Below are 27,992 nucleotides of genomic sequence, written 5' to 3' on the forward strand. Positions count from 1 at the left end.
ACCATGCCGCCCAGTAATTAGGAGTAGTAAATCTGATTTTCTTTTACATAACCAATTGGGATTCTAACAATTAGTAGCTTATCGGAGGTCAGTTTACACATTCAGCAAAAACCAAAATAAGAATCTGGGATTTGCGTTGTCTCCTTGGGCCTGCTACTCACTAGGTAAACTTGCTGAGTCTTCAGGATAGCTACAATTTTGAATTTCTAAAGGTGATACTTGTCAGGGAAAATGCTCTTTGTAATTGTACAGTATTGATACATCTGTATTACATTGTGCATTTACAATAGTAGAGCACACTATGGATAGATGAAAATTTGGATAACATTCCTGTACATATGTGAAGTAGACCTGACAGAATTCATGAGTGCATAAATGTATTTATTACGTTGCTTTCTGCTTTTTTTTATTTTTCCACTGACAGAATGCAAAACATACACACAATGTGGCTACAGAGGAATGAAATCACTCACCTGCCAGAAGCCATCAGTAAACTGAAAAATCTTGGTACTCTAGTTCTGACGAGCAACAAGCTAGAGCAAATCCCAGTGTGTATGGAAGAAATGGTAAATTTGAGGTAACAAAACACTGGAAAGGAGTCATTGTACGCGTATTTGTAATCAGTGTTTTTTGTACTCATTGATTTTAACAGTGGAAAATTGGTGCTTGTCATTGAAGCAGAAAACCATCCTGTTCTTCACAAGGACCTTCATGATATGTGAATCTAGAGAACCTTAGAAAATTATAATTGCATCTATAATTTTCCTTATTAATTTCTTGTAATATCATGGAGTCAATCCATCAGATCTTAGCAATTTACCCAGCTTAAGTCCAATATTTTCTCATTAACATTTTGAACTTATGAAGTTCCTCTCTTGACTTATTTTTAGATTGCTTTGTATCGCTAGTATTTTTCCTCTATCTTAATTGTAAAAATGGATACAAGATAGTTAGTACGAAGTCTGTCTTTTCCTAATTGTCCATGACGGCCTAACCTGCATCTGCAATTAATGGACAATTTGCCATTCTTACTCAAATTTATTAAAACCCAATTGGTTATGTAAAAGAAAATCAGTTAAGTATAATATCAGTTTTACTATTTGTCCCTTTTAGGTTTTTCATGTTTTTTTTGCACCAATTATTAGTTCATTCTCTGCTATGACTGTGTTAACTTTGTGTCAGCCTTGATTTAATTGGTAGCACTCTCGCCCTTAGTCAGAAGACCCACTCTAGGACTTGAGCACAAAAATCAAGGCTGATTCTCCTGTTCAGTAGTAAAGAAATGGGCTAACACTGCCAGAAGTACAATCTTTTGAATGAGATATTAAACCAAGACCCCATCTGTCCTCTCAAGGAGATGTAAAAGATCTCCTGGCACCACTTTGAAGAAGTGCAGGCAGGTTATCTCTGTCCTGGCAAAATGTATCCTCAGTCAACATCACAAAAACAGATTTGTTGTTGGTCACATTCTTGTTTGTTGGAGCTTGCAGTGCGCAAATTACCTACATTACAACTGTAACACTTTCAAAGTACTTCATTGGCTATAAGTTGCTTTGAGACCTCATGTAGTCTTAAAAGCAGCTATCTCAATGCAAGTCTTTTTCCTTTCATAATAGCAGCCCCCCCACCACCCCAGAAGTGAAGATTCCCATTTTTTGATGTATTATGTCTAAGTTTTTAAGCTTGATCCTGCATTTTATCTCTTTTGATGACTGTCATTGCTATCTAAACAAGTAGAATGCTTTTTAGTGGTATGTACAGGTCAGTCTATGACCTAGTGGCAGCAGTTCTGTCTTTCAGTCAGAAGTTTGTTACCCACTACAAACGGAATATGGTATCTGAATACTGAATTGAATTTCAGCCGAATATTCATGTTCACGGATTGACTAATGCCTCAATGGTAATATTTGCACCTGAATCAGAAAGGTTGGATTCAAGGTAGTTTGGCAAATGGGGACTAGTTTAATGACTTATAATTTTGAACGAATGTCCAGTGGTTTCCAATGTCAGATCTTAGATGTGCAATTTATTTATTAATTTTATTTTGTACTTCCACAGATTGTTTCAAGAATCACTGGTTCACTCTCAACTGGATTATTGTGTCTAATTCAAGGCACTACACTTTAGAAATGATGTGAAGGTTCCAGAGAGGATACAGAATAGATTTACAAAAATGGTTCTGGGGTGAGGGGACTTCAGCTACATGTATGGACTGGGAAGGTGCAGTTAGCCTCCTTGAGAAGAGAAGGTTCAGAGAAGATCTGAAAATGGTGTTCAAAATTATGAGGGGTCTAGACAGAAATAAAGAGAAATGGTTTTCTTGGTGGAAATTCAAGAATACCGAGATATGAGGAAAAACTTTTTCACACAGCAGATAGTTAGGATTTGGTAATTCACTGCCTGAGTGTTGTGGAGACAGATTCAATCAGAGAGCTGCCATAGATATAATGGTCCCAAAGGTTTACTTCTGTGATTCTAAAGAATGTCTTTATCATTGATCTGATGTGGTTAATGTATTTGAAAGGTTTGTGAATCTGCGGGATAATCCTCTTCAGCTCCATGTAACTCTACCCCAGTGTATAAACCCAGAAGAAGAGGAAGACCGTGAATTATTTGGGGTAGAATTTATGCAAGCCTACATTCAGGAATTAAAAAATAGTGAGTAAAGGGACATTTTATCTTTAATTTACATCTATCTTGTGAAAAAAAAAATCAGTGAGTGAAAATTAAAAAAAAAAGCCTGCCTGATCATGAAAAACATTAAAGGAAACTGATGGACTGTAGCATTACATTCTTCATCATCTCTCCTTCTGTATGAATGGTATGCTTCGTCTGTATAGTGCATAAGAAACAATACTTTTCACTGTATACAAATACATGTGACAATAATAAATCAAAAAATTGAAAATCGATCAGTTTTCTATAATATTGTGCTGATGAAAGATTGTATTAGTAATTGTCAAATTATTGATATTAATAGTTTGTTATATGGAAATTATAATTATACAATGTAACACTGCTAAAGTCCTATAAAAATGTGATTATAAATGAAATTCCAGACCTTAGAACCCAGACATTAGTCACAAGAAGCTTCATCATCAATGGCCTGAGCAGGAATAAGAGTTATGTTCACAATGTATCTCTAAAAGCTTATAAGTTTCTGGCAATGAATGATAATGTGCTTAGGTGATACATATTCTTGTGATTTTGACCAGTGTTTGTTGCCATTGATCCAAGTGTTTTGTGCAGATGTGTTTACAATATCATAAGAACATAAGAAATAGGAGCAGGAGTAGGCCATCTAGCCCCGCCATTCAATAAGATCATGGCTGATCTGTCGTGGCTCAGTTCCACATTCCCGCCCTCTCCCCATAACCCTTAATCCCCTCGCTTATCAAAAACCCATCAACCCGCGTCTTAAAAATATTTAGCGAGGTAGCCTCCACCACTTCAACGGGCAGAGAATTCCAGAGATTCACCACCCTTTGAGTGAAGAAGTTCCTCCTCAACTCCGTTCTAAACCGCACCCCCTTTATCTTGAGGCTGTGCCCCCTAGTCCTACTATCCTTTGAGCAGGAAGAGTCTCTCCACCTCTATCCTATCCATCCCATTCATCATCTTACACGTCTCAATGAGATCTCCCCTCATTCTTCTAAACTCTAATGAGTACAAGCCTAGTTTATTCAGCCTCTCCTCATAGCTCAACCCCTTCAACTCCGGTATCAGCCTAGTAAACCTCCTCTGCACTCCCTCCAAGGCCAAAATATCCTTGCGTAAGTACGGCACCCAAAACTGCACACAGTACTCCAGCTGCGGCCTCACCAATGCCCTATACAGCCGCAGCAAGACCTCCCTACTTTTATATTCAATCCCCCTTGCTATGAAGGCCAGCATCCTATTAGCCTTCCTGACCACCTGCTGCACCTGCAGGCTGGGTTTTTGCGACTCATGCACAAGGACCCCGAGGTCCCTCTGCACCGTCGCCTGTTGCAGTTTTTCGCCACGTAAGTAATAATCCTTCCTACCATTATTCCTACTAAAGTGGACCACCTCGCACTTGCCAACATTAAATTCCATTTGCCAGTTCCTGGCCCATTAGCCCAGCCTATCTAGATCCTTCTGTAGACTCTCCACACCCTCCGCACAATTTGCCGTTCCACCAATCTTGGTGTCATCAGCAAATTTCAACACCATACACTCGGTTCCCTCCTCCAGATCATCTATATAAATGGTAAATAGCTGAGGCCCCAGCACCGACCCCTGGGGCACTCCACTAGTCACCATCCGCCAATCCGAATAGCACCCATTGACCCCCACTCTCTGCCTCTTATTTGACAACCAATCCTCTATCCATGCTAACACCCTACCCCCAACTCCATGCCCCTTGACCTTCTGCAATAACCTCTTGAGGTACCTTGTCAAACGCCTTCTGAAAATCCAGAAAGACCACATCCACTGGCTCTCCTCTATCACTGACTGTATACATATAGTCTTCTATTCTGTGTAGAGAACAAACTCAAGAAAGATCAGGTTAATATGCTGAAATTTCTCTCCTTCTCATTCGAAGTATCCACATTTGAGTTATAGCACTTTCCTGTAGGATCATTTTAATGCCCAGACACCAACATTCTTCAGGCACCCTGTGGATTGCAATTAAAGTTTACCAGACTGTAACAAAGAAATGAGTGGTAGTATTAAAAATTTAAGTACTGAGGAAGAAAATGGTCTAAATTAACAAATACTTTGCCATTTAGTCTACATGGATTAATTATGGAATTATTCCAAAAATTGTATTGGTATAATCCTGGTGGTAGCTACATTTTAAATTAATTATATCATTGGTTTTGTGACTCATATCTTAACTTTGTTAATGAGTGCTAACTTCAAATCAAGTTATACTTGGTAGGAATCATTCATCATGAAAGCATAGTGGTAAGAATTCTCCCCTGCACAATTGGTAACAAAATTATGAATGTTGCAAATATCACACTTCTAATACACAAGTTCAGAGAAACATATTTTCCCTACTGTTCATTAAATAATTGAATTGTCTATAATGTAACACACCACAAACAAACATAAACAAAGTTATTTATTTTGTCTTTCAGGCAAAAAAACGTATACCTCAAATCTGTCAGTTAGAATTGAGGCTGAAATATCCTTCTGAAATCAAGCTGCCTTCAACTGCAAAGCAAATTCTACATTAAAAGAAAACAATGTACAGCTAAATATTCATTTATATAAACTTCAAAACTGTTGTGAAATTATGATGAGATAATGCTTTTTTGATTTGGATTAAGATTTAAAAAACAAATAAATGAAAATTGTACAACTGAAAGCTATTCTGGTTATTGTGAACAGTATAGTACAAATGTGTTGTAAGACAAGGAGAACCCAGGAAGGGTTAATGACAAGACAATGAGTGGAATACATTGCTTACAGATAATGTTACAAAAAATTTATTACCAAATTTTTTTTTAAACAGTTTGCAACACATCAGCTGCTGAAATTCACTTCAGAGTTCTCACTTTCTTGAATCTTTGGAAGAGGAACAGCTGTAAGCAGGACATTTTCTAGGGAGATGCTGCAACTAGTGTAATATTGTAAGGCTGAATCAAATCCTTGCTGCTTCAAATACCAAATCCGTCCTTGGTCTATCAATCGTTTGCACAGACGACCCAAATGTTCTCTTTCTGCTGCAGTCAGTGTCCTGATAAGGAATTAAGATAAATTAAACAACTAAAGAATAAAACATTTTTGTGCAGTTGAAGTGGAAGTACTTGTCTCTGTCTCATCCTCTTGCATTATGCAATATCACTCCAAAAAACTGATTCATAGACAATTTCTGAGTTCATTATGGTTCTGTTACACATAGCTTGCTGGCATTGAACCTGCCACTTCTAGCTGAGATAATTGGCTTTTGGTTCTGTCTATTTTTAAGTTTAAAAAAAAAAAATCATGAGATGTGGTCGTCACTGACAAGGGCAGCATTTATAGTTCATTCCTGAAATGCCTTGAGTAGATGGTGATGAACTGCCTTCTTGAACCGCTACACTATATACTGCAAGTATTTTCAACTGTACTGTTATCCATCATGTTGTGTGGCACTGCCACCATGCTAAATGGTTCAGAACAGAATTAGTAGCTTGAGCATGCATGAAGTGCTATGGGCCATCAGCAGCAGCAGAAATATATTCCACCACAAATTTATAACCTCATGGTATAGCATATCTCAGTTTTATTATCTTTGAGTGAGATGATTGATCTTAGTTCAAGGAGGAATGCAGAAGAGCATGTTGGGAACAGCAAGAGACATACCTGACAATGAGATGCCAACCTGTGAAGCTACAACACAGAATTATATACATTTTAAACAGAAAAAAAATCAAAGACCTTAATCCTATAACCAAAAGATCTGCATATCCAGTTATGAATGGTAGTGGACACTTCAACAACTAAAAAAGGAAGAAAAGGGATGAACATCCCATCCTCAATAATGGTGGGTCGCAACACACATTAGCACTTCATGCATGCTCAAGTTACTAATTCTGTTCTGAACTAATCCCATTTAGCATGGTGGCAGTGCCACACAATATGATGGAAGATTTCTTCATGAAAAGACAGAATTTAATCTCCACAAGGACCATGCAGTAGTCATTCCTACCAATCCTGGAAAGGTGTATTGGCTAAATGCTGATTATTGAGGATGACGTCAAGTTGGTTTATCCTTTGTACATGATTTCTCCTGAGCTGCTTGAACCCTGTCTAGCAGACAAAACTTCAGGACTTGGCTAGCTTAGTCAGTGGTATTATTACTGAGCCAATTTTAGTGTGGGTCAATAAACCCCACCCATCAAGCACAATACATTTGATTGGATAATTTAGATAGGTTAGTTCCATTACACTGCTGCTAACTGAAAGCATTGAAATTTCTAGTCATATCGCTTTGACTTTAAGTTGTGTTGAAGTCCATGCACCTATTAATGTAGATAGTTAAAAATTCCCAAGTATCCAATGTAAAAAGAATTTGGGTACCCTTAATAAATTTTCTTATAGTGACCATTCTAGCAACCATATCACTATTGGATCAAATTTTTTGGAATACTTCTAAAAATTTTTTCTGTTTAAAAAGTGCCTGGATGACAAGTGATACCGTTTATTCCACTGCAACTAAAGAAGTTTTGGAGCAAATCGAAAGAATAGCCAATGTACTATTTAATATGACATGTGACAGAATACAATCATGCCATGAGTCATTCCCTTGCCTTGATTAGTGCAAATATATGGAAAAAAGACTAATTAACATGGATTGGCAACTTAAATGGCAACTCAGATAAAGGCCTTGGAACACTTTCCTTTCAGTTAGAAAGTAAAATATGGCATGGAAACAATGAAGGTGTCTAAAGAAAATAGTTTACAGCACTGGTGGGCAATGTGCACCCATCAGGGTTCTAAGTGTGACCCACAGACATTTTGTTGACTTGTCCACATGCAGAATTGCCACATTCCGCTGGTTTCCATCACATAGCTTCTTTTTTCTACCAGTAGAACTGAAGTAATACACATACAGCAAGGGCATGTGAGGTGAGGGTGTGTGCTGATTGCACAAAATGTTGAGTTAAGAGAGCCAATGAGCTCTCTTTGTGTCCAATTGAGAGTAAATATTTATTTTGTTTTTAATCACTTGAAGTTGATGACAATTCTATTAATATATGAATAACTAAGCATTTTCTTTAGTTTATGAAATATTTGACACGTATTAAATCTTATTCACGGACCGTAGTTAGTGAACATGCCCAAATTCATTCTTGCAGTCCACTGAGATGAAGGCATGCCACTCATGCAGCCCATTCACTAGCTTAGGTTTCCCAGCAGTGGTTTACAGCTTCCTAGTAAGGTAGGATGACTTTAGGAAATTCCAATAAAAAGATCCTGATCAGATATCTGTATGATGAGTTGATTCAGATCAACTGAAATAATAGTAGAGCAATATAATTAGAGAAAATCAGCCAAGGTTCCTTTTTGTTCTTAACCTACCATCTACTGGAATGTGCGCACCCATGTGTTTCTACACAGTGCTACAGCTCTGTCACACAGTAACAGCAAAATGGTGAATCTGGCAAGTAGCATATGTATTCAACAATATACAAGCTTTAATATTTACAGTTTACTCTAGTTAATTCAAAGCTACTTTTGTTGCTCAATATCAACAAAACAAAGGAGATTGTCATTGACTTCAGGAAGCATCAAGGAGAACATGCCCCTGTCTACATCAACGGGAATGAAGTAGAAAAGGTCAAGAGCTTCAAGTTTTTATGTGTCCAGATCATCAACAATCATGCCAACACTATAGTTAAGAAAGCCCACCAACACCACTACTTTCTCAGACAACTAAGGAAATTTGACATGTCAGCAATGACTCTCACCAACTTTTACAGATGCACCACAGAAAGCACTCTTTCTGGTTGTATCAGAGGCTGGTATGGCTCCTGCTCTGCCCAAGACCACAGGAACTACAAAAGGTTGTGAATGCAGCCCAATCCATTGTGCAAACCAGCCTTCTATCCAACTGACTCTGTCCGCACTTCCCGTTGCCTTGGCAAAGCAGCCAGCATAATTAAGGACCCCACACACCCTGGGCATTCTCTCTTCCACCTTCTTCCTTCGGGAAAAAGATACAAAAATCTGAGGTTACGTACCAACTGGCTCAAGAACAGCTTCTTCCCTGCTGCTGTCAGACTTTTGACTGGATTTACCTTGCATTAAGTTGATCCTTCTCTACACCCTAGCTATGACTGTAACACTACATTCTGTACTCTCTCGTTTCCTTCTCTATGAATGGTATGTTTTGTCTGCAGAGTGCGCATAAAACAATACTTTTCACTGCATGTTAATACATGTGACAATAAAAAATCAAATCAGATCAGCAAAATGGTGAATCTGGCATGTGTATTCATCAATATGCAAGCCTTAATATTTACAGTTTACTCTTGTTAATTCAAAGCTGCTTTTGCTGCAAAATGTTTGACATTAGATAAACCAATACAAGGTGTTTTATGTTCAGTTTGCTTTTAGAAATAACAGATAATTGAATCAAGTGACCTTAAACTAAGTGGAGTAGACTGTATATCAATCACAACCTTCCAAACCATTGGAGGAACTGTAGCAAAAGCAATTTTAATTCAGACAACACATTCCTAAATTGTACTACTACTTTAAAAGTTTCTAAAATATAGCTGTAGCAATATATTAGACAATTAGGTGCATACCCTTCATAAGCAAAGCTTTCATCATCCAAATCATGCTCTTCCAGTTGCACTTTCTGATTTGCGTTGTCAATTTCAGTTCCACCCACATCAATGGAATGGTGTTTCATGCCACAGGTGGCCCAGCTTGACATACGCTGAAAGATTCTAAAATCTTCTGCACCAAGACCTTGTGAGGAAAAAAATTTCTTGCCTACATAATGTTTCCACTCACATCTGTGATGACAACACAATGCAATAGCAACTCCCAGGACCGGCAGTCTATTTGCAGCATTCCGTACAGCATGATTAGAAAGAATCGTAGGATCTCCTACAGCCCACATTTCATCACTCTTCAATCTTTTTTCTGGTGGTTCCATGCCAGTATCTTCCTGGTTTATGTAACTCTCCATAATACATCTCAGAGCAAGATCTGTGCAATTTTAGTAAAAATATACCATTATAAACTTTAAATAACTTACACAGATTTAGAACTTCTCAGCAAGCTTCTTATTTTGGGCTGTTTATGGGCATTTACAGTATCACAACCAGGGATTTAAGAATTTTCTGCTTTTTGACAGTATTACATTTCTGCAAACAAATATTCCAGCTGTGTTGATGAGTCCAAAATCAACACATCTCATTTATTTAGTTTTTACCCCCAATATTTATAGAACAAAGAACAAAGAACAACACAGCACGGGAAACAGGCCCTTCGGCCCAACGAGCCCGCGCCGCCGTCCTACTATCTCAGTGACCTATTCATGATTTTAGTCTACGCCTAACGTGCGAGGATCAGGGAGGTCCAATTTAGGGACAATTTTAGTACCCAATCAATCAGCCTAAATATACATTTCCTAATGTAATATAGGTAGTGAAACATTTACTACAAACAACCTGGAGCACAACAGATAATCTCACGATAGGGATGTCCAGCTATTGCCTACAGAATTATGAGTAGATTGGTATCCAATTAACATACACAGTAAGAGTCCAGATTCTTTCCATTCTTAAGCCAAATTCCAGGAGGTGGTTGAATGGCCAAGAAAATGAAGGCATTTTCTTGGAAACATGCTATCACTACTGCACAAACTATTTTTAAAAAGGTCACATGCACAGATTTGTTTTAAATTAAATACTAAATGCTAAAAGCACAGAATAAGAATGGAATGGGTCATTTACTTGCTTTGTCTGCTCATTCCTTAGGCAATATTCAATTTGCCATCCTATAAATTCAATCCAACTTAGTTAACCAGCTTTAGGAATGAGCTACATATCTCCCCCTTTAAATTAATTTGTTGAAAATCCAGAATATTTGTCCACGTTGTTTGGAGGCAATAGCCATGCCTTATGGTAGCAATGATGGAGGTGACCATTTGTTATCTGCCCCAAGAGGTTAATATTCATTTGTGTATTCACGTGTGAATCTGGACAGTGTGTATTCAACCAAAGGATTCATCACTCTCTAGGTCATTTAATTGCTTTATCTGCTCATGACAAATACAGAAATGTTATCATCAGGGAAATTTGGCATCCCTCACAGAAACACAGACACTAGAAGCATTCGACCCTTCAAGCCTGCTCTGCCATTCATTTTGATCATCAAATTCATTATCCCGATCCCCCTTCCCCCATATCCCTTGATTCTGTAAGCCTCTAGAGTTATATCTATTTTCTTCTTGAAATCACAATGTTTTGGCCTCAACTACATTCTGTGGTAGTGAATTCCACACATTTGCTGCCCTCTAGGTGAAGAAGTTTCTCACCTTTCTAAAAAGGTCAGCCAAATTTCTTGGCTATTCAACACATCCACATCTCCCAGAATTTGGCTTAAGAATAGGAAGAATCTGTTTTCCTCAAAAATGACCCCTAGTTCTGACTCTCTCACCATTGGTAACATTCTTTCTCAATCTACCCTGTCTAATACCGTTAGAATTTTATAAGTTTCTATGAGAGCCCCTCTCATTCTTCTAAACTCCAAAGTTGAAGTAAAGTTTATTTATTAGTCACAAATCAGCAAAGAAGTTAATATGAAAATCCAGTTAACATAATCCTAACTGATTGAAGTCTCTTCTCGTATGACAGACCTGCAATCCCAGGAATCAGCCTGGTAAACTTTTGCTATACTCCCTCTATAGCAAGGACATCCTTCCTCAGATAAGGGCACCAAAACTGTTCACAATACTCCCAGTGTGGTCTCACGAATGCCCTATTCAATTGCAGTAAAATATCTCCACCCTCAAATCCTCTCATTATGAAGACCAATATATCATTTACCTTCTTTACTTCCTGCTGTACCTGCACACTTACTTTCAGTGACTGACGCACAAGGACACCAAGATTTTGCTGAGTATCCACCTCTCTCAATTTACATCCATTCAAGTAATAATCTGTCTTCCTATTATTGCTACCAAAGTGGATAATGTCACATTTATCCACATTACAATGCAGCTGATATGCTTATGCCCACATATTCAGCCTGTCCAAATCACACTGAAGGGTCTCTGCATCCTTCTCACAGCTCACCGTCCCACCCAACTTTGTATCATTTGCAAATTTGGAGATGATACATTCAATTCCCTCTTCCAAATCATTAATATATAATGTGAACAGTTGAGGTGCTAGCACAGATCCCCACCAAACCCCACTAGTCACTGACTGCCAATCGGAAAATGATTCATTTATGTCAACTCTTTGCTTCCTACCTGCTAACCAACTTTCTATCGATCTCAAGACATTACCTGTAATCCCATGTGCCTTAACTTTACATAATAGTCTGTTATGTGAGACCTTGTCGAAAGCCTCCTGAAAGTCCAAATAAACCACATCCACTGGTTCTCCTCGGTCAACTCTACTACTTATATCCTCAAAAGAATTCTAATAGGATTTGTCAAGTGTGATTTCTCTTTTGTAAATCCATGATTACTTTGTCTGATTATCGCACTACCTTCCAAATGCTGTATGAAATCCTTGATAATGGACTCTAGCAACTGATGTTAGCCTCACTAGTCTCACCTGTTTTCTTTCTACCTCCCTTTTACATTAGCTACCCTCCAATATGTAGGAACCAGTCCAGAGTCTAAACATTTTGGAAAATAACCACCAATGGATCTAATATTTCCAGGGCCACTTCCTTAAGTACTCTGAGATGAAGATTATCAGCATCTGGAGATTTAGCTATCTTCAATCCTATCAATTTCCCTACTAAAGCTGATTTCCTTCAGCTCCTCACTAAAACTTGTTTCTCTCAGAATATCTGGTACATTATTCGTGTCTCCCTTTGTGAAGACTGAAGCAAAGTACAAATTTAAATTCTCAACCATTTCTTTACTCCCTGTATGGATTCTCCCATTTCTGACATTAAGGGGCCTACATTAGTTTTTGTCAATCTTTTTCTCTTTATATCCTATAGAAACATAGTCAGTTTTATGTTTCCCTTTTTACTTTCACACAATATTTATCTCTTCTTAAATCAATCCCTTGGTCCTTCTTTGCTGAATTTTAAATTGCTCCCAATCCTCAGGCATATTGCTTTTTTTTTTGCCCATTTATATGTTTCTTCTTTGAAAGTGACACTACCTTTTACTTCTCTTGTAAGCCATGGTTTTGCCACAATTTCCTTACCATTCTTGCACCAAACAGGAATAAACAACTTCTGCATTCATCTATTCATTCTTTAAATGCCTACCATTGCCTGTCCACTGTCTTTCCTTTCAGTAATGTTTCCCATTCCATGGTCAATTCATGCCTTGTACTATCATACTTATTCAGGACCCTGGTCTCAGAATCCCTCGTGTTAGATGGGATTATGGATTCTGAGACATACTGACACAGAAGAACTTTATCTAAAAAAAAATTTTAAATGTCCAATACCATTGCATTTTGTACTGCATCATCCAGATGCTGGTCAAACTGGTTAAGATTTCATGTGGAAGTGAAAGAAAATTGCCACTTTGAAGAAGAGGCACCTAGGATGCCAAAGGTATAAAGTACTCACTAGCTATTTAATTTAAAGTAAATCATATACCTGTTTTCAGCTTTATAACTGATTTCCAATTTCATGGAAACCTTCCAATTTAGATCTCCATTTGTGCCTGGTGCTAATCTGATGAAGGCTTTTCTTGGTGTGGTTTCACTTACTAACTCAGACTTAAGTGGTTGGACTTAAAGTCACCTAACTTATGCAATGTCTATACTAGCTAAGTGTTCAAGCATTGCATTTGAAGTCTTCTAAGTGTCTAATCTTAAATAGGCATGCTTTTGACATTAGACGTGATCTCAAACAGAGTTAGTATCTGACTCACAGACTATTTTATGTTTTAGTATTTTTGCCAACAAAGTTTTGGGTTTCAGGAAAATTTATTTAGAAAAGTTAATTATAATTCCTTAATTTAGAGCAAGTATGATTTTTAGAATCTTGTAGTGTAAACTTAGAAGTACCAAATGTATCTTGGGTATTTAAAACATTAAGAAAATATTCAGCACCATAAGTGATAATAATTCTTAGTGATTTTTTAAAAATTAGCCATAAATTATCACAATAAGTATGATATTATTGTTAATCTTTGGACACCAACTGCGCATAGCAGCCTAACTCTCACTATTAACCTCAATGTCTACCATACACAAACAAACTTAGAATCAAGCTATTTCTATCAGCCCCAAATATTACATACATGAAAAGAAACAGTAGATGCGATCTTACAAGTAGCTATATTCCTACCATGCAGTTCAGAAGATCATCAATTCATTTTAGAGATAATTTGAATTTATCAATAACATTACCATGAAGTGGCAATCATGGATATATTTGTATTGGCAACATCACACATCAGGGCAGGAGGTAATACTGCCGTTGGACGAAACATTTTCGTTCCACTTGTCATCTCCCAATAACAATCTGTATCAACATTATACTGCCTCCAGCTGCCTCCTTAGCTGATAATGTGACATTCAGCATTTCAGTATATTTTCATAACCTCCAAGATTATTCAGAAAGTATGTCATAATTCTATTAAAAACATTAAAGGAAAACATCCCAGCGACAGTGCTACTAACAGAAAGATAACGATATTTGCTGCAAAAAGTACTTCACGTACACAACAGAACCTAGGATCGTTATCTATAAAGTGTTACCTTCTGTGGTAAGAATGAGATTTGCAAAGGGTGCCTGAAACTGCTGAATGTCAAATATAAAGACTTACTTCATTTTCATACTTGGATTTCATTAAATTCAATCATACCTGTGGCAGCTCCACACAAATGCTTGCCAATTCCAACAACAGGCAGCCTTTCTTTGACAAGAAGGGGTACCTTACCTGCAACGACATGATACTAATCATGTTATTATCAGAAAACAGGACAATCTTTTACAAGAACAAAAATATCATTATTATGGAAGCGTACAAAATTTGAACTTGCCTAGGTTGAGATCTTCAATGTCAATTTGAAGCCGCTCAAACATTGAGCCCCGACTTTTATGTTTGCCATCTACCTTTAAAAGATAATGTTACATTTGCTGAGTTAATTTACTGAGCTTTTAGGAATATTATTCCAAAGAGAAAAATCAATAATTGTCACTTACTGCAGCAAACAATTACCTTAAAACGTGTAGTGGCTCTCTCCACAAGGAGGAAGTAAACACTTTTGGCATCTTGCAAAGCAAGATCAATCCAATGGGACAACTTTCCCCGACCAGCACCGAACTCCACAAAACATCGGTTTGATCCAAGCAAACTCAGTCTTTCCAAATTACCAGTCAGTGAAGCCTGGAACATTACAGTTTTATTCCATATGAGTTAACAGCTCAAGATGCCAATTAAATCAGAAAAAAACATATACTTTTATGATCCCTTTCCCTGGAATTGCTCAGATGTTTAAATTTGTTAGACATCTTGATTAAAAAAGTGCTAGGTTCAATTCCTCTAGTTTTAGTTAACTGATCTCTACCAGAAATGACCACAGAACTGCTACCCGTGGCCTCACTACTCTGAATCAGGGAGTGGCAAGGTATTGAGGGAGATCACAACGACAGAGGAACAACGTGTATCCAGAAAGGCTGGAATAACCTTAATACTAAGATGCCTCAGGGTTTGTTCAGTATATAAAGTTCACATTTTAACAGAAATTCTCTAAATGAACTCTGTGCCTGATAAAAAAAGTAATGTATTTTTAAAAATGTGAAAGTTACCATTTTATTTTTTAAAAACTTCCCTGTAAGCACGATTATCTACACAAGAAAACAGATACATCGCCTGCACCTGCAGTTCTTGTTGATTTTTAGAAGCAGTAGATAAATAATTACTTCATCATACTTTGGACTACAATTAGCCCTTCCCCTGGTTGAAGCAATAAATTATACAATACAGCTAAACACACAAACCAGATTTATTTCAAATTACAGATACTGCTCTATCCTACCTGTTGCTTCAAATGCTTAATGGCAAAATCTCCATTTTTTGGATCATTCAGAGCTTCCTGCAGTGTTATGTGAGTTAATGTTTGGTCTGTCAGTTTAGAATTCAAACCTGCAGATAATTAAAACAGATACAAAGAACAAAGAACAACACAGCACAGGAAACAAGCCCTTCGGCCCAACGAGCCTGCGCCGCCATTTTAACATTGTGAGTGCCCTCTTGTACCTATGACCTTTGTCTACGCCTACTGGACTCCACAATAAAGGAAACATAACCATTTTGAAAACCTAAGTAACACTTTCAGTTAATCAATTTTGTTTTAAAATTGTTTTGGGCAAGAGACCATTATCAAAAATCTTGAAGGTGCTGTCTCCCAATTTTGTCATTTTCCTGGAACTCCATACTTGAACCTCTCCATTCAGGGTTTTTGCCTCTTGCACAGTAACCAAACAGCTCCTATTAAAGCCACAAATTATATCCTCTATTACTGTGATCACAGTGCTTGTACTTGTTGCCCTTCCTGCAGCCTTCAACAGCCAACTACCCCTTCCTCTAATTCTCTCCTCTGATATTCAGCTGGGTATGACTACCTTCACTTGGTTCCACTCCACTCCAAACTGGGTGTTGCCAGAGAATTTCCTGCAATGGCTTCTCCTTCCAGTCCAACATTGTTACAAATGCACTGTCCACAAGCACGTATCCTCTCTTCTTCATGCTGCCCTTTTGCAACATCATCCACAACATGACATCAGTTGCCAGATGTACATACAGGCATCACTCAGTTCTATCTCACCATCCCTGACATTTCCATGGCATCTGTGGTGTTAGCCTATGTCTTCAAAACCATGGACACAAGTTTCTCCAGTTAAACTTTAGTTAGGCCAAAATTGTTGAGCAGGATTTTACAGCCTTGCTCGGGCAAGATCATAAAATCCTGCCCGAGGACAATGGAGGTTTTTTGTTCTGGGAATCCGGAATAGGGGTGGGCAAGGTGGTAGGTTTCAGCCATTGTGTCTGGTCACAGGCCCCTAAAAATTCTGTTCCCTCATTATCGATTTCATCTCCTTCTCCAAGCACTGTCTCAGGCTGAACCAGACTGTTCACAACCCCACCCTTTGCAGTGTAAAGCTGCACAGAACTGCTAGGAATAGTGGTTTGTGAATTATTTTCTTCTCCCATAATTCTAGGTTATCAGTTCAGAACTATAATTATCTCCTCAATACACAAAAGTCACCAAAATTCTCCAAATGATATTTTAAATGGAGTAGAAAAGGGATATGAATGATTAAAATTCAAATGGAGTAATCATGGAATGATAGAGAAAAATCTTGCTAAGCAATGTTAAAAAACTCACTCTCTCCTATACACGGTGGATTGTCATCTTCTTTCAGTCAGTAGACAGTTAGGAGGGAAATTCAATTTGTTATTTTTAGTCTATATGATTTACTCTACATGCTGAACTACCAAGATGTCAATAAAATCCTGTCAAATTGTACAGTGCTTTTTTCATATACATATGCATGATTTCATTTACATTCTAAGAATAAAAACCTGCCATTACACGTTAAATCCTCAATCCCCTCTTTACCCCCACTGCTGGGCTCCAGCACTCTCGTCTCCACCCCACCCAATCCCATTTGCTGCTGACAGACTCACAAGTGAGCAGCTCCTTTCAGAATCTTTCACTCTGCTTAGCTGTTTGACATTTTGAAAACTGGCTCCAGAGCCACATAGAATATCTTTGGGGGCCACATTCCAGCTCTTGGGACCACTGGTGGGACTAACCTACTCTAAACTAATTCGACTGAGCAAGTTGATGGACACCTTCAGCTTAGTGGGAGTAACTACTCCTATGAATTTGAAAGGATTGAAGGTTTGGCATTGTATAAAGTACATTTATGATAACTCTTTCTTAAAATAGAATCCAATGCTGCAAATTATATATGGTATATATTTACTTTTTATTCATGTGACCCTCTTTTAAGTTGGGTAAATGTATGGCATAATACTCACTGCTGGTTGCCTTTAGGAGCTTTTTGATCATTGTCTCCAGTTCTTCTTTGGACAAAGAGCAAATAGAAACCTTGAATATATTTAAGAGATAGACTAATAAATTACTTTGCTGAAGATAAATTAAAGGTAATCATTAAAATATACATATCTATTTTTCACCTTGTGGGAAGCTGTACCTGTTGTTTGGGTGTCTCCATTGCATCCTCATAACCTCCATTGATCCCTTTAACATAGTAAATCTGAAATGTGAAAAACAAAGTAGGAGTAACAAGGATTAGAAAAAGATTAAAGAAATCAAATTTAATTGTAAGAATCTGTACATGACCTTAGTTTGAAAGAAACAAAATGTGTAAATAAAAAAATTAAAAGAACTCGTGTCTTTCTGCAAATACATAGGAAAAGAAATAGGCCTTTCACTGACTTCAGCCTGTTTTAAGACCATAAAACCTAGGAGCAGAATTAGGCCATTTGGCCCATCGAGTCTGCTTCACCATTCAATCGTGGCTGATATTTTTCTTGTCCCCATTCTCCTGCCTTTTCCCGATAACCCCTGATCCCCTCATTAATCAAGAACTTACCTATCTATGTCTTAAAGACATTCATTGACCTGGCTTCCACAGCCTTCTGCAGCATGGCTGAAGAAATTCCTGATTTCTGTTTTAAAGGATCGTCCCTTTAGCCTGAGGTTGTGCCCTCTGGCTCTAGTTTTTCCTACTGGTGGAAACATCCTCTCCACATCCACAGGCCTCACAGTATCCTACAAGTTTCAATAAAATCCCCCCTCATTCTTCTAAACTCCAATAAGAACAGACCCAGAATTCTCAACTGTCTCTCATACAACAAGCTCATCATTCCAGGGATTATTCTTGTGAACCTCCTCTGGATCCTTTCCAAGGCTAGTACATGTTTCCTCAGATACAGGGCCCAAAACTACTCACATTACTCCAAATGGCGTCTTACCAGAGCTTTATACAGCCTCAGAAGTACGTTTCTGCTCTTGTATTCTAGCCCTCTTGACATGAACACTAACATTGCATTTGCCTTCCTAACTGCCGACTGAATCTGCATGTTAACCTTAAGAGAATCTTGAACAAGAACTCCCAAATCCCTTTGTGTTTCTGATTTCCTAAGCATTTCCCCATTTAGAAAATAGTCAATGCCTCAATTCCTCCTTCCAAAGTGCATAACCTCACACTTTTCCACATTCTACATTGTATTCCACATTATTTTGCCATTCTATTAAAATATGACTGTACTAAACCTCAATTACCTGCCTCTTCTCCACATCCTTTGATATCCTTACCAAGCAAGAATCTATCAATATGACTCTTGAAAATTTTAATTGACCTTGTAGGTAACTACAACAATAAATTAATCCTTGATTCTGGTTGGAGCCTACTTAACAATGATGTGGATACAGAATTTAGGGTGCATCATGTTGGGTTTTCCATGCCATCTAATAGTTGCTACGCATAGAAAGGGTGGTACAACCTACACTCTAGAACACTGAACTTCCTCCTCAATCAAGCTTTTAATCACCCAATTTATCTGTTCCAAATACTGCTGTTGTTCACTTGCCCCTAATAAAGGCTGACATTTAAGTGCATGCTGTTTCAGTGCGATGGTGCTCCACTCTCTTGTTAACTTATGACTAAATTGACTTGTTCACCACATATTTTATGTGATTGCAATTAACACTTGTTGGACATTTCATAAATATTGGCACATAAAATGAAAGCCTATATTTAAATAAAACCAAAGTTCATGGGAGTAATTTTTTGTAGACAAAAAGAATGACATCTTAGAAGACTTACTGGTTTGGGTTTTTCCCTTGAATTACACTTTTTCAGATGTTTTTCTAGTTTGTCTTCATCAACTGTGCTGCAATAGATAATTATACTTTATATAATATAGCTTCTTATTGGCTAGTCATCAAGACTAATCATTTTTACTGATATTTTTGCTTCAGCATTATGTAATATTTCCAACGTGCAACAACTAATTCAGCAGAACTTTCACACCCCACATAGAGACGAAACTGGATCTAACATAATACCTTTTTCTTTGCTGAACTACCATTAAAAGTAATTACTGTAACAAGGGATGATATTACCCCAGTGTAATTTCTATTGTGTCTCGGTTGAAGTACTAAAGAATAAAGATAAAAAATATCTTAATCAGTCAACATTAACAAAGCTCAGGAAAAAGGTTTGTGGTGAGCATTGTGAAACTGAAGAGCACTTGCATATGTGGAACAGTTCAAATCACTGGAACTATTAGAAAGCAAGGGAAAGGACTTGAGAACTTCAAAAGCCAAGCATTGGAATATGCAAGATTCTGCAATTATATTAAGCAGTTTAGAAGTTTAGAGGAGGCAACAGAAAGTTGATGGGTTTGACAAAAATTTTGCATGTGGAAAGATATTAAATAAGGTAATAAGATTTTGGTTCAAAATTCAACAGTTTAGGGTTGTGATCATTGAAGGTTCACCCAAGAATAGTAGAACATTCGTGGGTGGTGAGGTGTGGAACATGAGTGCTCAATAATCCATATTCAGAAGGGTATAGATGACAACAAAGAGCGAGAGGAAGTCACAGAGGGTGGGGAAAAGTTATGTAGTAGTTTACAGATAAAAATGATAATTATTAAATCAAAACACTAGGTGTAGGAGATTTAGTGGAAATTGTTAAAGGCAGGAATGAAAAAGGAAAAAAAAGATTTAATGAAGGATGTATGATGAACAGTCAAGTAAGACGTAAATTAGTACATCCAATATAAAATTAAAGAGCGACTACTATGAATATATTAGAAGTGCAACCTGAAAATAACAACAGCCTGGATAAGAATTACAGCAGCAGTGGGAAAGGATTGAAGGGTGCATGATTACACTGATCTTCACAATCAATAGGGTATCAGCCGGAACATCAGTTCAGGGACAAATTAGACATGGATGATACATGGGGAAGAATGAAACTGAGAGTCACAGTTGAATAGAATAGCTTCAGTATTTCCTGTTCTAAAGAAAACTGGCTCATGCATCACTTGATGTCAGATAGCACAGTGGTAGTGTGGAGAGTGATGGTAAAGCAGGATATTTTCCGTGCTAATGCAGGTGTATATTCACATTTAAAATTAATGTAATATGATGAAAGGTAATGTGTAGCAGAAGAAAAGGAAGTGACTAAAGATGTGAGACAATAAATACACGGATCTGTTATGATAAAAGGAATATTTCTATACATATTACATTCTGTTTTTAAAAATAGTTACAAACAAAATGAAAACAGTCCTTTGTAACTGATATTGATTGTTGGCTTCAAATAGAAACTGTAAAAGTTATCTTGATTACGATAATACCTTAATTGAAATATTAACACATACGAATTGGCAACAATGTAGATAACTCCATTTACTCATAATAGTGGGCTGGAGGAGTTCATTAGACAAGGGTGAAAGCCAATTCAAGAATAAAGTGGTAAAACAATTCAAAAGGGTAAACTGCTTTCATATTTAAGATTCCATTCTGACACAAACGATTTTTAAAACTGGCAAAGAGGAAAAAAGAACACAAGAGACATTGAGAGAAATAATTTATTTGAAAAGTTGGTAAGTCCAACATTGATTTAAAAAAAGTAATTATTTGAATACAATAGCATGAAATGGCTAAATGCATTCAAGGAACACTTCGATTTTGCAATGTTTGCAATATCCTTCCAATCTTATGCAAGACTTAAATCTGTTTTGATCCCCACAAAACTGTTGATGAAAGGCCAGCATCTGTTGCTCATGTCCTCACTGCTACTGTTGCAGGACATCTTTAATGTCCACAATATTTCTGGAAATTCCTAATGGAGATTAGATCATTGGTGATAGAGTTCCTAATGTTTTACATAGTAGTGGACACAATTCCTCATCATTCTTTTTCTTCATGTCCCACAGCTCATTATTGTTCTGCAACACAGTTTGTTTTTTAACCTTTTGCTAAGGATTATAAGGCTGTGGGATGTAGAGGGGAGGTGAAGAATTGGGAGGAAAGTAGAATCACAAAAGGTGGTCATTCGGCCCATCAGGCCTGCATCAACAACAATCCCATCCATGCCCTATCTCCATTACGCTATATATTTATCCTGCTAATCCTCCTAACAGTAAGGAACAATTTAGCTTGGCCAATCAATCTAACCTGCATATCTTTAGACTTTGGGAAAAAAGTGGAGCACCCAGAGGAAATCCACATAGGCACGGAGAGAATGTGCAAACTCCACACAGACATTCACCTGAGGCCGGAATTAAACCCAGGTGCTGTGAGGCAGCAGTAGTGTCTAATCATGATGCTCCAACCATCAGGTGTGTCATGAGATAGGTCAACTGATCTTCTGTTGCTCATCATTTTCTTATGTTCCTATTGAACAAGGTGAACTCCTCTGTGGAGACAAAGGCAATAATACATAATACACATCAAATTAAAATGGAAATAGGTAACTATGGACACTACTAGATAAAAAGGGATTTATGCAGATAAAGTGCATTGATAGAGTATTTCTAAAAAGAATTCTGCACTCAAAAATGAGAGACTTTATAGTTTTATACTAATGTTGTATAAGTTGCAATTTATGCACAATGTTAATCAATAATAAGAAAATACATCACTTACATTTACCGGACAACAGATATGCAAGAGATGGGATTTGTCCCTCAGCAACTAACTTCAACAGCTTCACTATTATTGTTTCTTCTGGCCACAGACTATTTTTTTCTCCCAATGCACATTTCAAACTTCCACGCGTTGAAGTTGATATTCTTTCTTGTCACCTTTTTGATATTATATTGAAAAGGATATTTTGCAGTCCAGGAGTGTCAATAAATTTCAAATGGTTTATTGTTTTTTCTCTTATTTTAGCTACCTAGTCTGCTCTCTGCAGTAAGTCATGTATATGACATCAAGAAGACATAATACTGCATTCAATACACTTACACATTTAGTATTTTTGTGAAGAACATTGATTCAGTAATCCCAACATTCCAACCAGCTAGTGATAGAGTGCTATCTGTTTATAGAAACTTGCAAGAGGGAATAACTATTACGAGTTGGGAGAAGGGACAGTGTTGTTTTGTTTTAAATATTCAAATCAAATTCCTACAAATTGTCTTTTCTTGTAGCGTTTTGCTCACTTCTTCTTCCAAAATGTTACATTTAAATGATAATTATGTTTTAAATATAAGATAACGAACGCCCTATGACCTAATCCACTGGGTGTGCAAAAACAAGATTTTTAACCAAGAGAAAGGAAACTTAGGAAAGGAAAGAAGGACTTGTTTTTCTCTGACACATTATCACATCTAAGAAAAGGCAAATAGCATTTTCATACAACAAATCACTTATAAACCGCAGCAATTTTTATTATACAATCAAATATAAAAAGCATTTTGCACAGAACAAGAATCAAAAATCAATTAAATGAAAGGTCAGTTCATCTGTGGGTGGGTATGAACAAAGAACTAGGACAGTTTACGCTTTTTGCTAACTTAATATTCTCCTAAACCAGCAATCGGGGTGGCACTGCTGCCTCACAATGGTTTGGTTCTAGCCTGAGGTCAATCTGTGCAGAGTTTGCACGTTCTTCCTGTGTCTGCATGTGTGCATGCTATGCTTGATATTGTGTAATGCCCTTCAAACTATAGGCTCCTGGTGCCAGACTAGCAACCGGTTCCAGGAATGATTAGTTAAAGAAACAGATGAAAACCTGACCTGTACACTGTCAGGTGTGAAAAGGTTGAGAGAGAGAGAGAAAAAGGATTGAGATAGAGAGAGAGAAACCAGTGATCAGGCATTCAAGACCTTGGTTTAATATCTCATCCAAAGGATCATGCTCCCTCAATGTGTTACTAGAATATCAGACTCAACTGCATATTCAAGTCCTGGTGTGGATTCGAATCTAAAACCTTCTGACTCATGACTGCTCCCAATTGAATGAAGCTCACCATTTAATTCATCTTAAATAAAGTTAAAACAGACACGACTTAATTTCTGCCTATTGTACTTACTGTTTTGGGTCAAGGGGGCATGGAATTCTTCTTCTTTGGTTTTCACCCTGCAAGGAAATTTTTAAAAGATTTAAATGGAATATGTGAAGTGATGAACTTTTTCTAAATTAGGAAATTGATAACAGCAGTTAAATCTCCAGCTACAATGACTGATCCATATTATTCTGCTCATTTCAGTATGTTTTTCAGACCTCAACTTTATAACTAGTGTAAGATAGTTCATTTTTGGTGGACTGACATTAAACAATAAAGGATAAATATTGGACATTTATTCCAATCACAGCCTTGGGATATTTTGGTGCTATCAGATTTCTCATCTCATTGTATATATTACATTAAGTTGTAAACAGACTAGAATGTCTTTCAAATGAACATCAAGGTGACTAAGTGCATAATTTTGATAGCTCACCAAAAACTCTGAACCTTAGGTTTTTTCCTCTCTCCCTCCTCCTCTCTTTCTTCCCCCCCCAAGAAAAAAAAACATTCAGTTTCTTACAAAGCAGGGATAGACATACAGATTAACAGAATAAATCACAGGCAGAGAAACCAAGATTGCAGAAATAGTAATTAATTGTTTTGCTTCACTTTTTTTTGTTTTTAACCCAATTCAATCAAATCAAGTCTAATTCAGAGTCTCAATAAGTTGAAACATTCCCAATCTGAGCTGACAAGACAGGGCTCTCACCTCCTGTCTTGGACTTGATCGACATGATCCAAGCTGATTGGAATAGGCATAGCTCCTCCTCCAAGGCTTGATCTCATTTGCATTTTAGCCAAAAGGCCAAGATGCTGCTTTTAGAAACTATGAATGAAACTAAAATGTAACCTAATGACTTCAACCAAGCACAACATGTTGATACTACACCTGATCTTAGCCAACAATCAAGTGGCTGTGAGATTGGAAGATAATATTAGAAATGATAAAACCACATTTTTAATAAATAAAGAGAAATATTAATTAATCAAACTCAAAAACAATAAAATTCCTGTCTGAACGAATTAAGTCCATGCAGTTTGAAGAAACATAAGGAAGAGATAGTAGATTATGCATTTTTAACAATCTGTTAGAAAAATGTGACGCCAGTTGTAAATTTACAACTTAAAACTTAACATGTTTAGCAAACCATGGACAGTTAGCTTGGTGTGGTGGGAAAGAGAATGGAATCTCCTGTTAAAGAAGAAAATAGAAAAACATCTAGAAACCCAGAATACAATAATGAATAGCTGACATGGATTCAAATGGATAAACGTACTTCATCAATCTTATTGAATTCTTGGCAGAGGTAACAGAGCAGGTAAGGGTAAAGTAAAAGATGTGATATATCAAGATTTCCAAAAGGTCATTGATACACACCACACAATAGAGTAATGAATAAGGTCAGATAATGCAAGGTCAGGGGGCAAGTAGCAGCATGTTAGTTGGCTGAAAAACAGGAAGCATTGAGTAAAGGATAGCTATTCAGAAAAACAGAGGGCGTGATCAGTTTGGCCCACTGCACTGGTTGATAGCACATGAGGATTTTGCGCTAGGCACAAAGTGGTCTCACACTGAAAGCCATCTTTCCAGCTGTGTTTTGCCAGCACGATTGTCTTTGTGCTGATTTAAATATTAAGGACATGTTTTGTCATTAGTGCGCCCGGCATGGCCATTTTTGGACTTCCAGGTCGAGAATCACTCATAGTCCCCATGAATGGGAACTGGATGCAGTAACCAAGCCAGGGGAATTGGAAGCCATTGAACGCCTCTGGGTGGTCAGGGACAGGGCAGTGCCTAAGGGACAGTGCCAGCCCAGCACCCTGACACTGCCAACCAGGCACCTTATGTCAGCAGTAATGCCAAGGGGGTAGAGTTTGTGTGAGGGTGGGGCTATGATGGGTGGAGCTCAGCAGTGGCAGGGAGGCAAGGGGGAACTCTGCACAAGGAAGTGAGTAGTGGGGGAAGAGCTTTGCACAGGCAGTGTGAGCAACAGCAACTCTGGAGACGTGGGGGGCAATGTTCATTGGGTGGGGGCGTTAGCAGGAGATCTCCCAGTTCAATAGTGCCCCAAGCATTCTGCTGCTAGTTGCACCGGTGAGCTTAGGCACTGCCTGCCCTACTGTTGAGAATCGCACTTCTGTCCAAAATAGTGACAGTGTCAAAAGATTGCATTATCAAACTCGCCAAAAAAATGGGTCCGAAACTCTCCCTTTTTTTGTTCATTCAGCACTTAAATTTTTGGGGGAAGATCTCGCCCAGAATTGGAAAATTGGGTCCCAAAAGAATGAGTACTGGGATCACTGTTGTTCGCAATTTATATGAACAATTTAGACTTTGGAGTACAAAACACAACTTCCAAATATGCAAACACCAAGTCGAGGGACAGTCAATACTGAGGATTGCAACAAATGACAGGATATTATGTGTCTCTATAACCCTAGGAGTTTTTGTTCCAATGTTACTCTTATTTTCCTGGGATTACACAGCTTCTTCTTCCGAACAAAGTGCAACATCTCACACTTAACCTAGATTGAAATTAACTTCCAAAACAAGTTTATTCATGTTTACCAATATTTTTAAAAAGAGTTGAATCGTTACTTGAGGATGACAAACTTACAGGGTTAAAGACAAAAAGAAGCAATGAGGGATGAAGCACAACTATTATTTCAAAGAGTCAGCACAGGCACAAGTAGCTATATCCCCTGGAAAATAAGAAGTGATTGAATTGGAACATCTTAAAGGGTTTGACAGGGTAAAGGCTGAGAAAAGCCACCCAGCTGGGGACTCTAGAACACAGGGTCACAGTCTCAAAATAAAGGGTCAGCCAACTAGGACTGAGATGAGGAGAAATTTCTTCAGTGGTTCTGAACTTATTGAATTTATTTGCCCCAGAGAATTGTGGCTGATCATTCATGGAGCAAATTACAGGCAGGTTGCTTAATATGGGATATGGGGACAGTGTGGAAAAAGAGTTGAGGTAGATGATCAGCCAAGATCTTACTGAATGGCACAGCAGGCTCAAATGGCCTACTCTTATTTCTTATGTTATGAGCAGTGTACTGAGCTGCAAGTTTCTAAGAATGTCTTCTTACAAGTCTTCCACGGTATTGACAATGCCTCCCAACTGAAGGTTGAATAAATATTTACAGTGATCCTTGTGTAAAGGCTTGATATGTCAACCATGGCTTAGTTTGTAGCACTTGTGCACATGAGTCACAAAATTCCAAGTCCCATTCCAGGACTTGATCACAAACATCAAGGTTGATGTGTACTGTCAGAGATGTCAACTGGAATTTTCCGGCACGCCCGCCTGGAATTGGGACGTACGCGTTTCACAGCACAGCATTCTCCGTTGGATTTGGGCAGGACCTTACGACCCTCAGGCAGGCATGCCGGTAAAATTCCACCCATCACCTTTCAGATGAAAGGATGAATTGGGAGCCTTTCAGGTGGAAACAAAAATTCCTATGACGTTATTTTGAAGTACAGTAAGAAGTCTGACAACACCAGGTTTAAGTCCAACCGATTTATTTGATAGTAAACTCTTCTCCACATCATTGTTATTTTGAAGAGCAGGGGAGTTATCCCCATGTGTGCTGGGCAATATTTATCCATCATTCAACATTAAGAATCCAAATCGTCTGGTTATCGATGTTATATTATTTGTAAACTGCTAGGAACTAATTGTTATATAAATATTCATCACAAGGTACCACATTTCACTGGTTCACTGTAGTTATGCAGCCATAACAACGGATTAGTCTCTATCAGCCAGAGAGCAGCAAACAAACACACAGAATGAATCGCTAGTATTTTGAGTGTGATTACTTATAACCTACGTGAAGCCAGCAATCATATCAGTTTGTGAGAGCTTGCTGTAACATTAGCTGCTGCATTTCTTACAAGTGGCTTCCAATGTATTGACTATAAAAGGTTTTGTGAGGTCCTGTGGTGGTGAAAAGCGCTACATGAATGCATTATATATATGTGTGTAACAAAATGACCACAACAACTATTCATTATCATTTTCTAATTACAGGAGTTGGCATACTTCACTATTTGGTGCTGTATTCGCATGCTCCCCACAGAGACGTTTCCCTTCCGCTACGATCATTTTGCAATATCTCTTCTTCTTTTCCACGAAGTATCCGCATCTCCCTGGCAGCGGCGCCTGGATGCCATCTGCAGCCCTCTCATCCGACATGTTGGCGGTGGTTCCTGCGCCAGCAGCCCCCTCCCCAGTCAAAACAGAACCACACAGGCCGGCTTTCCAGCCAGGCCCCCCACCCCCCCCAGCGC

At 37.9% G+C, this 27,992-nt stretch overlaps 2 protein-coding genes across 2 annotated transcripts in view; one reads left to right on the forward strand and one right to left on the reverse strand.

Annotated features, from left to right (window-relative positions):
- Positions 1-5,338, forward strand: part of lrrc39 (leucine rich repeat containing 39) — a 27,125-nt gene extending 21,787 nt beyond the window's left edge. Inside the window, exons 6-8 of the mRNA XM_080195815.1 lie at positions 425-577; positions 2,525-2,658; positions 5,109-5,338. Coding sequence (XP_080051941.1) covers positions 425-577; positions 2,525-2,658; positions 5,109-5,167 — 346 coding nt within the window. The 3' untranslated portion in view covers positions 5,168-5,338. The remainder of the gene's footprint in view (positions 1-424; positions 578-2,524; positions 2,659-5,108) is intronic.
- Positions 5,080-27,984, reverse strand: trmt13 (tRNA methyltransferase 13). The gene is made up of 11 exons (XM_080195813.1): positions 27,745-27,984; positions 23,717-23,763; positions 19,489-19,555; positions 17,851-17,913; positions 17,675-17,744; positions 15,666-15,772; positions 14,846-15,013; positions 14,667-14,739; positions 14,489-14,563; positions 9,270-9,678; positions 5,080-5,710 (listed from the first exon to the last, which is right to left on the reverse strand). The coding sequence occupies exons 1-11, from the start codon at positions 27,895-27,897 to the stop codon at positions 5,497-5,499; spliced, it is 1,446 nt and encodes a 481-aa protein (XP_080051939.1). The 5' UTR covers positions 27,898-27,984; the 3' UTR covers positions 5,080-5,496.
- Positions 27,985-27,992: the final 8 nt, after the last annotated feature.

This window comes from Carcharhinus amblyrhynchos, chromosome 9 (genome assembly GCF_965287045.1).
Source record: "Carcharhinus amblyrhynchos chromosome 9, sCarAmb.v2.hapA, whole genome shotgun sequence".
Lineage (NCBI taxonomy): Eukaryota > Metazoa > Chordata > Chondrichthyes > Carcharhiniformes > Carcharhinidae > Carcharhinus > Carcharhinus amblyrhynchos.